This window comes from Acomys minous, assembly GCF_964271855.1.
Source record: "Acomys minous genome assembly, chromosome: 13".
Classification (NCBI taxonomy): domain Eukaryota; kingdom Metazoa; phylum Chordata; class Mammalia; order Rodentia; family Muridae; genus Acomys; species Acomys minous.
Genome location: NC_140495.1, coordinates 15,383,769 through 15,399,064, shown reverse-complemented (window position 1 = coordinate 15,399,064; position 15,296 = coordinate 15,383,769). Strand labels below are relative to the sequence as shown.

At 41.5% G+C, this 15,296-nt stretch overlaps 1 protein-coding gene across 4 annotated transcripts in view; it reads right to left on the bottom strand.

The window, feature by feature from the left end:
- Positions 1–14,160, bottom strand: part of RBM5 (RNA binding motif protein 5) — a 35,390-nt gene extending 21,230 nt beyond the window's left edge. The window contains exons 1-6 of one of the 4 annotated variants that reach the window (XM_084752632.1): positions 14,019–14,160; positions 12,613–12,678; positions 10,429–10,594; positions 8,574–8,729; positions 3,113–3,182; positions 2,557–2,630 (exon numbers count right to left, since the gene is read on the bottom strand). In XM_084752632.1, the coding sequence (XP_084608758.1) occupies positions 2,557–2,630; positions 3,113–3,182; positions 8,574–8,729; positions 10,429–10,594; positions 12,613–12,629 (483 nt within the window). In that variant the 5' untranslated portion in view covers positions 12,630–12,678; positions 14,019–14,160. The other 3 variants (XM_084752634.1, XM_084752633.1, XM_084752635.1) reach the window with 3 other exon arrangements.
- Positions 14,161–15,296: the final 1,136 nt, after the last annotated feature.

Here is a 15,296-nt window from a genome sequence, read left to right as displayed (position 1 = left end):
TGCCTGAAAGTGACAGTATATTTCAAAAGCAGAAGACAGACCTCTTCCAGTTCTGAGACTGTCTCCTTTATTAGCCCTTAGCATGGTGTCCTTGGGCTTGGCGTCACTTTTTCCCAGTCCCCATCCTTATGTAATGTAAAAGGCTTTGTTTTTTCCCTTCCCCCAAATTCTTGCTTCAGGATGTATTCTTTCGTGGGACAAAGGGAGGGGTCTCACTTTAAAAGGGAACTTGATCAGAACTCCTTCTTAGTAAGGACTACACTGAATGCTACCAACTCTAAACAGCTAAATGAGATCTTCATGCCAAACGTGATCGTGTCATGTCCTAGGTGACAGTTGTGCTTTTTTCTGAAATGGACTCTCTTCAGGATGAGTAATCAGGAGGCCAATGAAGTTTCTTCAGGGGGGTAGGAACGTTCATAAAGTGTACACCGCCTTATTATTTAAGTCAACCAAGGGAGTAAAAGGGACTTTACTCTAAAAGGTCAAAACTCTGAGCTGAATCAATTGAGGCAAGAGCATCCCTGGTACCTGCCCCCAAAGAGCCTTCACTTAATAGGAGCATCATCTCTGTTCTTTTCTCAGGGAGGGGGATGGTTGTAAAAGTTGTCTAACACTATCAGAACAGACTTAAATAAGACATTCAGATTTTATTTTACTTTATTTTTTTGAGACAGGGTCTCACTATGTGGCTCTGGCTGGCCTGGAACTTAAGAGATCTGCCTGTCTCTGCCTCTGGAGTTATGGGATTAAAGGCGTGAGCCAACATACCCAGCTCAGATTTTTAAAAGTTGTCTAAATACTGTTGGGCAATTTGGTTCTCACAAATCATGCTATAAATATTGTCTCTGTAGCATCTAAAGGCAAATTTGCATGTCTGGCCAAGATGAAAAGAGCTGAAAGGCCATCTATGCACTATGATGTACAGAAGCAACTATAAGATGTCAACATATCCCACTAGGAGGGATGTGTGTTGGAGAGACTCCAATCTACCACTGGGTTCCTAATCCTACTGTCCTTTATTTCTGGAGTGAATTTGAATTGTAAGAAAATATTACATATTAACAAAGCTTTGTATACATTAAAATTGCAGAAACTTTAAAATGTCTTATATGTTTTAATTTCTTAGGTTATTCATTCTGACACATCTACTGTATCAAAAAAGGCTGTCAAAGAAAGTGGAATTACACAGGAGCCTTTACTGTGCATGTTCTAGATTTACTAGAATAGTATCCATGATAAGAAACACATGGAAGTTCTACTTTAAAAGACAGTATTGTGATATTATTTCATTTATTTATTTGTTTTTTTTTTGAGAAGGGTCTCACTAGGTAGTGCTCATTGTCCTGGAACTTGTGCTACAGACCAGGCTGGCCTCAACTCAGAGATCTGCCTGCCTCTGCCTCTGAGTGCTCAGATTAAAGGCCTGCACTACCACTGCCCAGCTTGATTTTTTAATTTTAATTTTAAAGATAAGAGTCTTATTTTGTAGCCCAGGCTGGCCCTGAACTCATGATTGTCTTTCTGCCTCACTCTATTGAGTCGGAGATTACAAGAGTGAGTCACCATACTTGGCAGGTTGTAATTTATGGATTAAGAAATGAAGAGTGTATTTTACTTTATGTTTTTGAGACAGTACATTAAGATTATAGTCTTATGCTACCAGGCCTGACAAGAAACTGAGTCTTCAAAACAAATTAGTCAAAGCAATGTCGTTATCTTAAAGTAAGTCTTGCTAGAAATGGTTATATTAGTGAATCATATACGTAACTTACTCTTGGGTGACTCAAATCATAAAATGCTGTAGAAAAACCCAAGTCAAGCAACTTCCTAGTATGTGCTTGCTTAAGTCAACATATTGTCCTATGGGATTCTTACAAAACAATTTTTAAGTGACAAACATTGGACATTATCTTGACATCGTAGAGAATATTTTAGTTAAAGCTACAATAAATGATTTATTTGAGCGGATTACAAGAGGCATTCTCAGGGAGGTTAGACTCTTAATGCCACTAAGCCTAGAGTAGACAGCAACAGACACTGACTCCATGCCGATCTTGTCAGACCTTAGTGTTCCAAGACTCTACTTGGTCCTTAAGTGTCTGGGAAGACCCTGAGAAGTTAAACCTCTAGATGGCATGTGGTCTCCAGGCAAAAATAAGGAATCAACTGTAAAAGTGCCTGCTACAGACTTCCATTATGGTCTCTTCACTGTTGGAGAGTTTGATAGTTTAAATTCTCTCAATGGATACAATAATCAGGCAGGAAAAGGGGGAACATCAGAATATTTTATTGACTACCATACAGATTTTCAGAAGATAAAGTTCTCTTAGGTAGCCATGTTTAAAAGCAGGAAAATTCTGCAACACTGTTCTTGGTACTGTATGTACTATAGTAATGTCAATTTTAATATACACAAAGCTTTTTTGTTGTTGTTGTTAAAAATATTAAAGTCAAGTCACTCCTTTGGAACAAACCACTCCTTCAACCTTTTTTTTTAAATTGTACAGACTTGTTCCATTTTCATGAATATCTAGACTTGGTGAGTGAAGCAACCTGATTGGCTTCCATCCAGCTGGTAGCATCTTGCAAGTGATAAAACTCCACGAAGGCGAAACCACGGCTTACACCTAGAGACAGCATTCAGATATAGACGGGATACTCGTGTTAGTCAGTTCCTTTATAACAGGTGAATCTCTCTCCCACTGCTTCAACACTGCGTGACAAAGCCAATTGGGAAGCAGCTTTACAAATGTGACTTGACTTGGGGATCTTCTTGATACTTTGCCATGGCAAGGAACAGCCACCTGAATTAAATGCCACTTGATTTGATTCCACACTTAAAAGTAACCATGCAACCGACTATGAACAGTCAAACAAGGAGTTTATAAATCACTACTTACCGAAGGAAAAGAAAATCCCTACAAGCAAAGTTTTTAAAAAGTTCCTCAGATGCTAGCATTGTTTTCAAAGTCATATTCCTTAGCCATGGCAAACCTTTCATTCTGAATTCATGTGTCTGCAGATTTGGGGTTTATCAGGATGCTCTTTAGGGACTGAGGTGGGAATGGGGAAGAGAACCGTAACTGGCAGGAACCAAGCAAGCTCTCACCTGTTTTCCTCTTCATCAGCCTCACATCTGCAGGCTGAGGGCCTTCAAAGGACTCCATCATTTCTCGAATCTGTACAGGGTTTTACAGTTAGTTTAAGCTACAGCCATTAAAAAGCAGTTTAAGGACTGGGATTAAGGACTGTTTAATTAGTCAAGGTCTTCATTTGTACCATCAAAATGCACCTATCTTAAAGGTCATAGAGACTATTTCTCATGAAAGTAAATAACAATCTTGCTATATGCCACTTAGACACTTCCCTCCAATGCAATTATGTATGCTATTCTACAGTCCTCATCATGTCGTGACATCCTTCAAGCCTACCCTTTAATTTCATACTCTGAGGAACACAGAAAATAAATTTTAAAGAAACATAGGCTAAGTCACTATCCTCAGAAGCACATCTGACCAAGAATAAAAAGAGTCAAACCAAGTTCAGGTCTGAAATCCCAATCAGGAGATTGAGACAGAGGATCAAAAGTGGGAGGCAGAGAGAGGTGGAGCTGAGTTTGAGACCAGCCTGAACACGGGGAGTTCGAGGGCACCCAGAGCTACACAATAAAGTCCTTGCCTCAATACATAAGTAAACAAGTCAATAAATAAATAAAGGAAGCTTTACACTACATATAAAGACCTTGAAACAAAAACCCTCCTCTATCACCTCTAATTCTTCCAATTTAATCCTTTATTAGCTTGTTGGGTTGACCAATAAAGGAAGATACAGATTCACTTTTTTTGTTTTGCCAAGACAGTGTTTCTCTGTGTAACAACAGCCTGGGCTGTCCTACACTCTCTGTAGACCAGGCTGGCCTCAAATTCAGAGATCTACCTGCTAACATGACCAGCCAGATTCACTTTTTAACCTAGACTTGGTTATACGTTTGGTTGATATTGGCTTGTTAATAAACAAAGGCAACTGAGGTTTTCTCTATCATTTATTAAAAAAAGAAAGAGCCAGGCAGTAGTAGCACACACCTGTAATCTCAGCATTCAGAGAGACAAAGGCAGGCAGATCTCTGTGACTCTGAGGCCTGCCTGGTCTACAAATCAAGTCCAGCACAGCCAAGATTACACAAAGAAACCCTGTCTTGAAAAAACCAAAACCAATCCAGGCACAGTGGCACACGCCTTTAATCCCAGCACTTGGGAGGCAGAGGCAGGCAGATCGCTGTGAGTTCAAGGCCAGCCTGGTCTACAGGACCAGGACCAGCACAGCCAAGGCTACACAGAGAGACCCTGTCTCTGTCTTGAAAAACAAAACAAAACAAATAAACAAGAAAAAGAAAAAACATCCATGCATGGTAGCCCATACCTTTAATACTAGCACTAGGGAGGCAGAGGCAGGTGGATTGATGTGAGTTCAAGGCCAGCATGGACTACAAAGTGAGTTCAGGACAGTCAAGGCTAACACAAAGAAACGCTATCTTTAAAAAAAAAAGAAAGAAAGAAAGAGAGGCTAAAGAGATAGCTTAGAGGTTAAGAGCAATGTTTGCTCTTCCAAAAGTCCCGAGTTCAATTCCGAGCAAACACATGGTGGCTCACAACTATCTATAATGAGATCTGGGGCCCTCTTCTGGCATATGGGCCTACATGTAGGCAGAGCACTGTATACATAATAAATAAATCTTAAAAAGGAAAGAAAGAAAGAAAGAAAGAAAGAAAGAAAGAAAGAAAGAAAGGCCAAAAGCAACCAAAGGTCAATCAAAATGAATCAATGGGCAAAGGTTGATCCCCAATATTCTATGGTATAAATAGAAGATTGATTCCTGCAAGCTGTTTTCTGACCTTTACATGTGTGTTCCCCAAAATAATAAATGTAGTAATAGTAAGTCAAATGAACCAATACCATATAAGACAGAGACTGTTGGGATCATTCTCTTTAAGTGTTCTACATATATTTTAGCCTTTAATCACAGTACTTGGGAGGTAGAGGCAGGTGGGTGCTGTGAGTTCAAGGCCAGCCTGGTCTACAAAGTGAGTTCAGGACCCTGTCTTGAAAAACCAAACCAACCCCCAAAAACGTTCTACATATACTTTAAAAATACCAAGATCCTAAGAAGCACACTGTCTAGGAATACTGCAACAACTGGGAATGGCAGAAACTCTGCTTGACTTTATAGTTGGCTGGGGTTTTTTTTCTTTCTTTCTTTTTTTTTTTTTTAAGATTTGTTTATTTATTATTACGTATACTGTGTTCCACCTGCATGTATACCTGCAGGCCAGAAGAGGGCATCAGATCACATTATGGACCTAATAGCACCTTCCTGCCATAGCATTTGACTACCACCAAATCAAACTGTGTAAGGCCTTATCTAGATCCAGCATGCTTGTTTTACATCAGCTCATAACTGCACTCACTGCCACAATTCTCTACCAGACCAAAGTATTTCTACACATCAAAAATCACGTAAAACTAAAACTCTCCCCATGGAGCTCTTTCCTCATCTTTCACTAGTAAAAACATTTCTTGAAAAAACTTCCAGGGCTCTTCAGTACATGCCTTTAATTCTAGCATGTGGGAAGCAGAGGCAGAAGGATCCCTGAGTTTGAGCTCAGCATGGTCTACACAGTGAGATCCAGCACTGCCAAGACTACATAGAGCTCCCCATCCCCAAAACAAAACAAAAAGTTCCATACAACACCCCCACACCACAGGAATAAAGGTCTTGCTATAGACCCCTCCCTTAAACAAAACAAAAAGTTCTACAGAAAACCACACACAGGGAGAACAGAACAAGGATCTTGCCCAGACTGGCTCAGAACTCAGTTCAAAGCCTCCTCCTGCGCAGCTGGGATTATAGGCATATGCTGTCTTATCTACCATCGGCACCTCATTAGTCTAGGCTACAACACTCATATGCTGACTTGGCTATTCACCCATGGTTTTCAAGGAATGGTAGGTGGCTTTGTACCATGGTGGTATCTAACATAGTACATATAACATAGTAGCTGTGCTGTGGATCACAAATAACTCACTATTAACTGAAAACAACTTATCTCTTATTTACTACAATAGTTACTTCCAGTTTAAAAATCTGCTCTATCTTTACACTTGTTTAAAATTTTTACTAAATATTATGATGTTTCTTTGCTCCTGAGCAATAGGTCCTGACATTTATATCTTTTAAAAACATATTTTGGGGGCTGGAGAGATGGCTCATTGTTTAAGAGCATTATCTGCTCTTCTGGAGGTCCTGAATTCCAATTCCCAGCAACCACATGGTGGCTCACAACATCTATGTGATCTAATGCCCTCTACTGGAGTGCAGGCATACATGCAGATAGAACACTCATATATATCAAATAGATAAAATCTAAAACAAAAGCATATTTAGGCTGGACATGGTAGCAAACATTTTAATCCTAGCACTTGGGAGATATAGGCAGGTGGATCTTTTGAGTTCAAAGTCAGCCTGTTCTAGAGTGCAGCCAGAGAAACTTTGTCTCAAAAAGAAAAGGAGGGGAGGAAAAAAAAAAGGGAGCTGGGCTGGAGCGACAGCTTAGCAGCTGAGAGTACTAGCTGCTTGTCCAGAAGTCCTGAGTTCAATTCCCAGCAATCACATAGTAGCTCACAACCATCTATAACAGAATCTGTTCTGGTCTGTCATGCAGGCATACATGAAAATAGTTTTGATATACATAAGTAAATAAATCTTTGAAAAAAAAATTCAAGCCAGAATTTGGGAGGCAGATCTGAGTTTTGAGGCCAGTCTGGTCTACACAGGGAAATCCAGGACAACTAAGGATACACAAAGAAACCCTGTTTGCAACCCCACGGCCTCCAAAACCCAACAAAAACCTTGTTTTAAATCCTTAAATTCCTTTCAGCATACTGCCTTCAAGGATTGAGAACAATGGACAACTGCTTTAGACAGAAACTTGTTTTTAAAAATCCAGGCTCAGCTGGGCATGGTGGCCCATGCCTCTAATCCCAGCACTCAGGAGGCAGAGGCAGGCGGATCACTGTGAGTTTGAGGTCAGCCTGGTCTACAAAGTGAGTCCAGGACAGCCAGGGCTACACAGAGAAACCCTGTCTTAGGGGGGGAAACAAAACAAAACAACAACAAACCCAAACAAACAAAAATCTAGTCTTGTATAAAGAAATGAACACTGATATCTACAGGTGATATATGAAAATAATAAAAAGGAAGAATTTTATTCTACCTGTTTGATCAGGAATGGCAACATATAAAGGAGGAGGGGGACAAAAGGAAGAAGAGGAGAGGAAGAGGAAGCAGCAGCAGTAGCACATGGATAGAAAAATCTTTGGAACTGTCTGAAGAAGGACAATAAAGAAAACAAATAGCTAACGTGGGCTGGAGAGATGGCTCAGCGGTTAAGAGTACTGGCTGCTATTCTAGAGGACCCAGGTTCAATTCCCAACACCCATATTGGAGCTCTGTACCTCCTCTAATTCCAGGGGATATGGCACTTTCAGACATATCTGCAGGCAAAACACCAAATGCACATGAAATAAAAATGTCTTAAAAAAAAAAAAAAGAAAAAGAAAAAAAAGAAAATGTAATTTTGTTCAAAATAAAAGACAGTGGGGTGGTGGGGTGGAGAAGGAGGCATTAGATGGGAAAATACAAGTGAGGGGATAACAATGTAATCTATATAAAAATTTTTAAAGTTTTATACATATAGGTATTTTGCTTGCAGATAAGTCTATGTGCCATATTTGTGCCTTGTACCCTTGGAGGTCAAAAGAGGGCATCAGATATTCTGGAACTGGAGTTTAAAAAAAAAAAGCTGTGCACTATCATGTGGGTGCTGAGAATTGAGCCCAAGTCCTCTTGAAGAGGAAGTCACTGCTTTCACCTGCTTGATCATCTTTCTAGACCCTTAAATAGAGGCACTTTATTAATGGAGGTGGGGGGAGGAGAGGCACTCGAGGGTGGAATTGGTCTACTGAGCTGGGGAAAGACCAATGTTCCAAAACAGAAGCTAACTTTCTTTGAGCCAAGGTACGACTATGCAGCCCTAACTGGTCTGGAACATATGATAAAGATCACTATGGCTTCTCAGGGATATCCTTTTGCTTCTACCACTAAGTGCTGAGATGACCAGTGTGAGTTGTCATGTCCAACTTTTAGTTTTTTTGAGACATTGTTTCTCTCTGTTAACAGCCCTGGCTGTCCTAGACCAAGCTTGCCTTGAACTCACAAAATCCACCTGCCTCTTGAGTGCTTGAGTGATTAAAGGCATGCGCCACCACCCAGCCCAGCTTTGAAACTTTTAAAAGCATGAATTAGCTTTACCTTCTAAGAGCTAATGAATAAACTAGGCTTATTATACTTAGAAACTTTAGAAAATTCTATATTGATCTTAAATGGTTAGACATAAATGGTACCTTAGTTGGCTCTGACACAAAAGAAAGAAATCTATTTCACTAATATAACAGGCTAGGATAGCACCATGAGACAATGAGTAAGCTGTTGTTAGACCTGTTGTTTCTCTTACATCGCTCTCTGTGATGGTGATAGGAAGGCCGCGCAGCATGATGGTCTTGCTCTCTCTTTCATCACTGATGTCATGCCTATAGTCATGCTCTCCATAGTCACCATCTGAATGGTAGCCATCTTCAGACCGGTCACTGTTTCTTCTTTCACGCTCTCTCTAGTCCAAAGAAAACAAAATTATAATTAAATTTAGCTAGGTGTGGTGGCACATGCCTTTAATCCCAGCACTCAGGAAGGCACGAAGATCACTGTGAGGCCAGCCTGGTCTACAAAGTGAGTCCAGGCCAACCAAAGTTATACAGAGAAATCCTGTCTGGAAGAAACAAACAAACAAACAAACAATCAAATAAATAAAAATTTGAAAAATAAAAATAAGTAAACGTAACCTGTACTCTTTTATCAAGACCCCATGTGTACTGTATGCATGTCGTACCCACAGTCCAGGAAGACAGTGCCAGATAGTTTAGAACTGTGAACTACCATGTGAGTGCTAGAAACCAAACGTGGGGGAGGGGATTGTTTTGAAACAGGGTTTCTCTGTGTAGCCCTGGCTTTACTGGACTCACTTTGTAGATCAGGCTAGCCTCGAACTGGGATTAAAAGCATGTGCCATGCCTGGCTGCAATATTTCTTACAATGACATTCTCTCTCTCTCTCTCTCTCTCTCTCTCTCTCTCTCTCTCTCTCTCTCTCTCTCTCTTTTGTTTTTCAAGACAGGGTTTCTCTGTGTAGCCATGGCTGTCTTGGACTCTCTTTGTAGACCAGGCTGGCCTCGAACTCACAGAGATACATCTGCTTCTGCCTCCCGAGTGCTGGCATTAAAGGTGGTTATCACTGCCAGGCCAAAATGACATTCTCTTATGGTTTAATAATTCACTATAAAATACAGTAACACATAATACAATGTCTTCTTGTATTATAAAGAATATTACCCAGGTGTGGTGGCACACACCTTTAATCCAAGGACGTGGGAAACAGAGGCAGGCAGATTTCTGTGAATTGAGGCCAGCCTGGTCTTCAAAGCAAGTCTCAGACAACCAGGACTATAAGAGAAAACATGTCTCAAAAAAAAAAAAAAATATATATGTAGAAAAAGTAGGAAAGGTAAAAAATGTTTTATATATATATGTGTGTATGTGTGTGTATTATATGTAGAAAAAGTAGGAAACGTAAAAAGTTTTATATATTTGTATATATACATATATATCCTGTATAATTGTTTCCAAACACAGATATGAATATGTAACATAAAAGAAAGGTATTAAAGTGAACCAAATTACTTACAACTTAAATATTAGAATTTTGTATTTAAAAAAAAAAAAAAAAGATGGGTGGTAGTAGATGCCTTTAACCCCAGCACTCAGGAAGCAGAGGCAGGGGGATTTCTGTGAATTCTAGGCCAGCCTAATTTACAGAGCAAGTTTCAAGATATCCAGGGGTACACAAGAAATTAACAAAAATCCCACAAAATTGGGACTGGGGACCAGATCCATGGTCTTGCAGATGCTAAGCAAATGCTATTTCTAAGCTATATACCATCCTCCATTGCCTCATCTTTAAAATGTGAACAACATATCACAGGACAGAGTGGCCCTCGCTTTTAACCCCAGCACCTGGGAGGCAGAGACAGGAGGATCTCTGTGAGTCTGAAGCCAGCTGGCTCTATGTAGTAAGCTCCAGGACAGCAGAGTTACATAGTGAGACCCTGTCTGGGGAGGCTGGGGGTGTGGGGTGGGAACTACAACACCTATCTTATAAGGTTGTATTGGGCAGCAAAGTTGCCACATTTCCTATGCTTTACAAGACTGGCCATACAACTTAAATTCTAAGTTTAATTAGCAATTGCTATTACTCACCTCTGGACTATCATAGTCTCGATAGTCATCGTATCTATCCCCTCTCCGATCGTCACTTGATCTTTTGTAATCTGAGTCCCTCCGCCTGCTTCTAGATTCACGCTCATCACGGTCATCCCTGTCTATGATGGAACCATATCTTCCACTACGTTCTGTTCTACTCACTCTGCAAGGAAAAATAATGTTCATTTAAGTATATATACTTAATACATATACATACAATACTTTTATACATCCAGAAAAAGAATTACCCTACCTATCAGTTTTAAGGTATATCCAAATAGTTCAGTCTATCCCTTAAAACATACCATGACTGTCCAGTTTACAAAGATATCTACTGAGAAAACATACATAGGTAAACTGTGGTGGTGCATGCCTTTATCACAGGAGGCAGAGGCAGAAGGCTCTCTTGAGGTCTAGACCAGCCAGGTCTACATGGCAAAGCCGCCTCAAACTCAGATCTGCTTGCCTCTGCCTCTCAACACTGGGATTAAAGGCAAGCACCACAATGCCTGACAATTCTTGGCTTTCTTAAGCGTATGGTTTGACACATTATCTTTCTCATTTTCTCTTCAGATCATATTGACCAAAGACAGCAATAAAAGTACCCAAACCTCATTCAAATTCAAAGAATAAATCTCTTCCACCCTTTCCTTTTTGGTTTTTGAGGCAGGGTTTTTCTGTGTAGCCTTGTTGGTCCTGGACTTACTTTGTAGACCAGGCTGACCTCGAACTCACAGTGATTCCCCTGCCTCTACCTCCCGAGTGCTGGGATTAGAGGCGTGCGCCACCATGCCCAGCCCAAAGACTAAATCTTAACTAATGTACTCTTCTCAAGGGTACCAAACATACCAGAAATGGACCAATGCCCTAGATGACCTAAGTCTTCCCTCTAACCCCAACAAATCATGCAAAGTAGTTCATCCATATTCATAAGTGGATGACTACTCCAAACAGCCTATGAAAACATTTATTTCACATGATTTTTTTTTTAACTACTTGGCAGCAAAAGGGTAAATTTTAATTACATGTTATTTGGAACAACAGACTGCTGTCAAAGGATTAAAGTGATATTTGCTTTGTTTTATTTTTGGTTTTTCGAGACAGGGTTTCTCTGTGTAGCCTTGGCTGTCCTGGACTCACTTTGTAGACCAGGCTGGCCTTGAACTCAACAGCGATCCGGCTGCCTCTGCCTCCCGAGTGCTGGGATTAAAGGTGTGCACCACCACGCCCGGCCTAAAGTGATATTGTATGACATAAACAAGTCTCTCTAGGATGTCAATTTTATCTGTCACAGGAACTGGCCTCTCAATAGTAAGTAAAACAGCAGAAAGTTTTGATCTTTGTTTAGTTTATTTGGTCCCGCTGGATGGAGACTAACCCTAGTCCCTCATATGCCCCTGAGCTATATCCCCAACCCTAAAATGTTCTATCTAAGTTCTCTAGCTTTTCCCTTTCCCTTCTTGATGAACACGTGACCCCAGGCCACTCAGCTCTGTGTCTTTGTATCTAGGGAATAACAAGGAGTGGCATTCACTTACAGCTGGACAAGCAGGCTTTGAATAGCTCCTGCCCACAGCTGGAACTTTCCATGGCCCACTCCATACTGCTCTCCTTAACCTAATTTTCAGCCTTCAGACTTCACCTCAGAGAGAACTTTCTCCTAGAAGCTTTTCTATGTGTCTCATGCGTCCAGACAGCAGTTTAAATAGCTTTTGACATAACACTGAAGTCTCTCAGTAGACTGATATGAGAACAGAATCATGAAAGCAGTCATTTGAAACACTTGACACAAAGTATGTGCTTAAATATTTGTTTGCTAAATAAACAACTGATTATTCTTTTTTCCCCCTTTGAGACAGGGCTTCTCTGTGTAGCCCTGACTGTCCTGGACTCACTTTGTAGACCAGGCTGGCCTCGAACTCACAGCATCCACCTGCCTTTGCCTCCTGAGTGCTGGGATTGAAGGTATGCGCTACCACACCCGGCTATTATTCCTATTTTTTTTGAGACAGGCTTTCTTTATGTAGCTCCATCTAGCCTTGAACGCTAGAGATTCCCTGCCTCTGTTGGGATTAAAAGCATAAGCCACCATCACACAGGGCTAAATAAACAATTTTAAACATAGTTCAGTCTCTACTAACTAAAATGCTTATCAAAAGCATGAAATGTATTATAACTCACCTTTTGTCTGAACCCATTGTCTCACTGAAGATCTAGCTCACTCCTTCAAAAGGTTTGATTTTTCCTCTAGAGGGGGGAAAAAGATTGCTGCAAATTTCAGAGACTACTTAATTCAAATACCCTACAAACTGGGATGCAACTGTGGCTAAGATCCCACCAATCCTTAAGAGTGAGTAAGATGGGGGAGAAAAATGAGGGCTGTCAACACTAAATCCTGCTACCATTTTGTTAAGAAACAGGAAGATGAAGGACACTTTAACATATTAAGACTATATATTCAAAAAGAAACCCCCCCAAAAGAAAAACAAAAAAACAAAACCCCCAAAAAAACCAAGAACGGTGAAAGCTTTAGACACTTTGGATACTCCTACTATGATTACAAAGCAAAAAGCTTATTTCCACAATCAAAGCAATTCTATTGAGATGGCTGATGGCTAAACCATTCATCCAATTGTCATTAATATGAAATTCAACACAAAAATCGTGAAACATAACTCAAAAATTTCTGACAAGAACTTTAAAGCCTTAGAAGCTGGAGGGCAGATCTAACTAAAATTTACATGTATAATGCAGCGCCTGATCTCAATCTATTTCAGTAAGACAAGATAAAACCTTGACTCGGATTACTATCTGTGTATCAATAACACGTATCTTGGACCAACCCTGATCGACACAGGCCACTAAGTGACCAACAAACAGCCTGTCTCCTGCCCGCGGGCAGTAATACAACATCTGATGTCCCAGGGACTGTAGTTGCAGCTATTTCTAGCATCTGGTCTAAAGCAGGCACTCAACGAACATTCGTTGACTTAATAAAATAAAGAGACACCTAGGAAGTTCAAGTTCCGGGGTCGAATGGCTACGGCTGTCCCTTGTTTCCCGGGAGGTGCCCGCACCCACCTTCGTGGGGTGTCGCAGCCGAGATGGCGTCGCTAAGGCCCGTGAGACTGAATCCGGCGTTCAGTCTGTCTTTCCCACCTTACAAACATCCCCTCCCCACCTCTGAGGAGATTCCCAGTCCTCAGATCACCATCTCCAAACCACCTTTCCCAGAGTGAGATGCAGTTGCAGACGCAGGGCGATGATAGCTTAAGAGATTGCCAGGTACTCCCGAGGGGTGTCCGAGGGACAGGCGCTCGACCACTCCGCTGGGCAGGGGATTCCGGACAAGGTCCCAGCAAGAGACAAGCAACTCGAAAGAGGCGGGCCGAGGAACGGGCTGGGGAGCGACCTATGAAAGCTGGCAGAGCCAGAGGCGAGAAGGGGCGCGGCCCGCGAACGCTTGCTTAGTTTAGTCCCTTCAAAGACGCGGCTGAGCGGTCACCTCGGGCGGCTGACAGGCAGACTTAAGGGACAGCACCAACGGCAAAACCCACTGGGACGTAATAGACGGCAGCCGCACTCACCCTCAAAGAGGGAACGAAGCAGAAGCAGTAGCGGCTCTGCGTCCCAGAACCTCCGACAGGGTTCGGCCGCTCCACAAAATGGCGTCTCCACCGACCGTCTTCTCCTACCCACAGTACCTCGCGCCTCGACCCTCCCCCACCCCCACCCCACCCGCCTCTGCAGAGGCGTCCAATCAGCGAAGGCGCCTGTATGCGCGAGGGCCGCCGGGAATTGTGGTCTCCCAGGCAGCCTGTCACTAGACCCTGTGTTAATTTTTTTGCGTATTTTTTCGGCTTCATGACAAAGCTGCCATTCAGTCTCTGAGAACCCGGATGTGAACTCTACAAGCGCCTGGTACACTGTAAAACGTATAATCCATCTTCTAGAGAAGGAATGCTACTTGGTTACTTTCCTAGAGGCGAAGTTAGATTTTGTGCAGGGTCTTCACAAACTATCTTTTTAACTTTGTACAACCTGGGGTGGTATTAAACTGAGTTTTATGGAAACTGGGAAAATTCCTGTAAGCCGGTCTTTATAGTATCATTACATTTTCTTTTTTATTCCATTTTCTAAAACAATGCCTCAAGTTAAGCACAGTATAGTACAGTGCATGCCATAATTATACACCAGATAAAAGAAGCAGCATTGCCATGGATTTGAAGCCAGTTTGGACAATTTTGTTCTTCTCTCTCCTGTTGTCCTAGGGCAAGTCATTAATGTCTTGTATTACAAGCTTAAGAACTAATAATTACTGAACTGGTAATTGAAGTAGCTTCTTTTCAGAAGCCATGATAGCAGCTAGAATGTGAACTCCAGAACAATATTTTGAGACCCTGTCACAAGCAAAACAAAACGAACTTGAGTTCCGTCCCTGCATCCCTCATGATGGAAGGCGAGAACTCCTAATGAAAGTTGTCCTCTGACTTTGTTTTGATTTGGCATGTATGAATGCACTCATGAATGTGGGTTTGCAAACAACCAAAAATAAGTTAACATAAAACGAACAACTCAAAGTCAAACCAAATCACCATCCCATCATCCATTAAAAAAACAAATTCCAACAAAATAGACAGAACCCAGAGGACGTTTTGTTTTTGCTCTGTTCTGTATGTGGGGCTATTCTTACCATCCAGTTAGCATAACTTGCCCTCTGGCATATGCAGTTATATTTTACGAGCCGATTTTTCCCAGTTCTCTTTTTGACAGGGTCTCTATAGTTCTGGCTACCCTGGAACTCACAATGTAGACCAGACTGACCTCTACTTGAGACCCACCTCCTGAGTACTGGGACTGTTTTT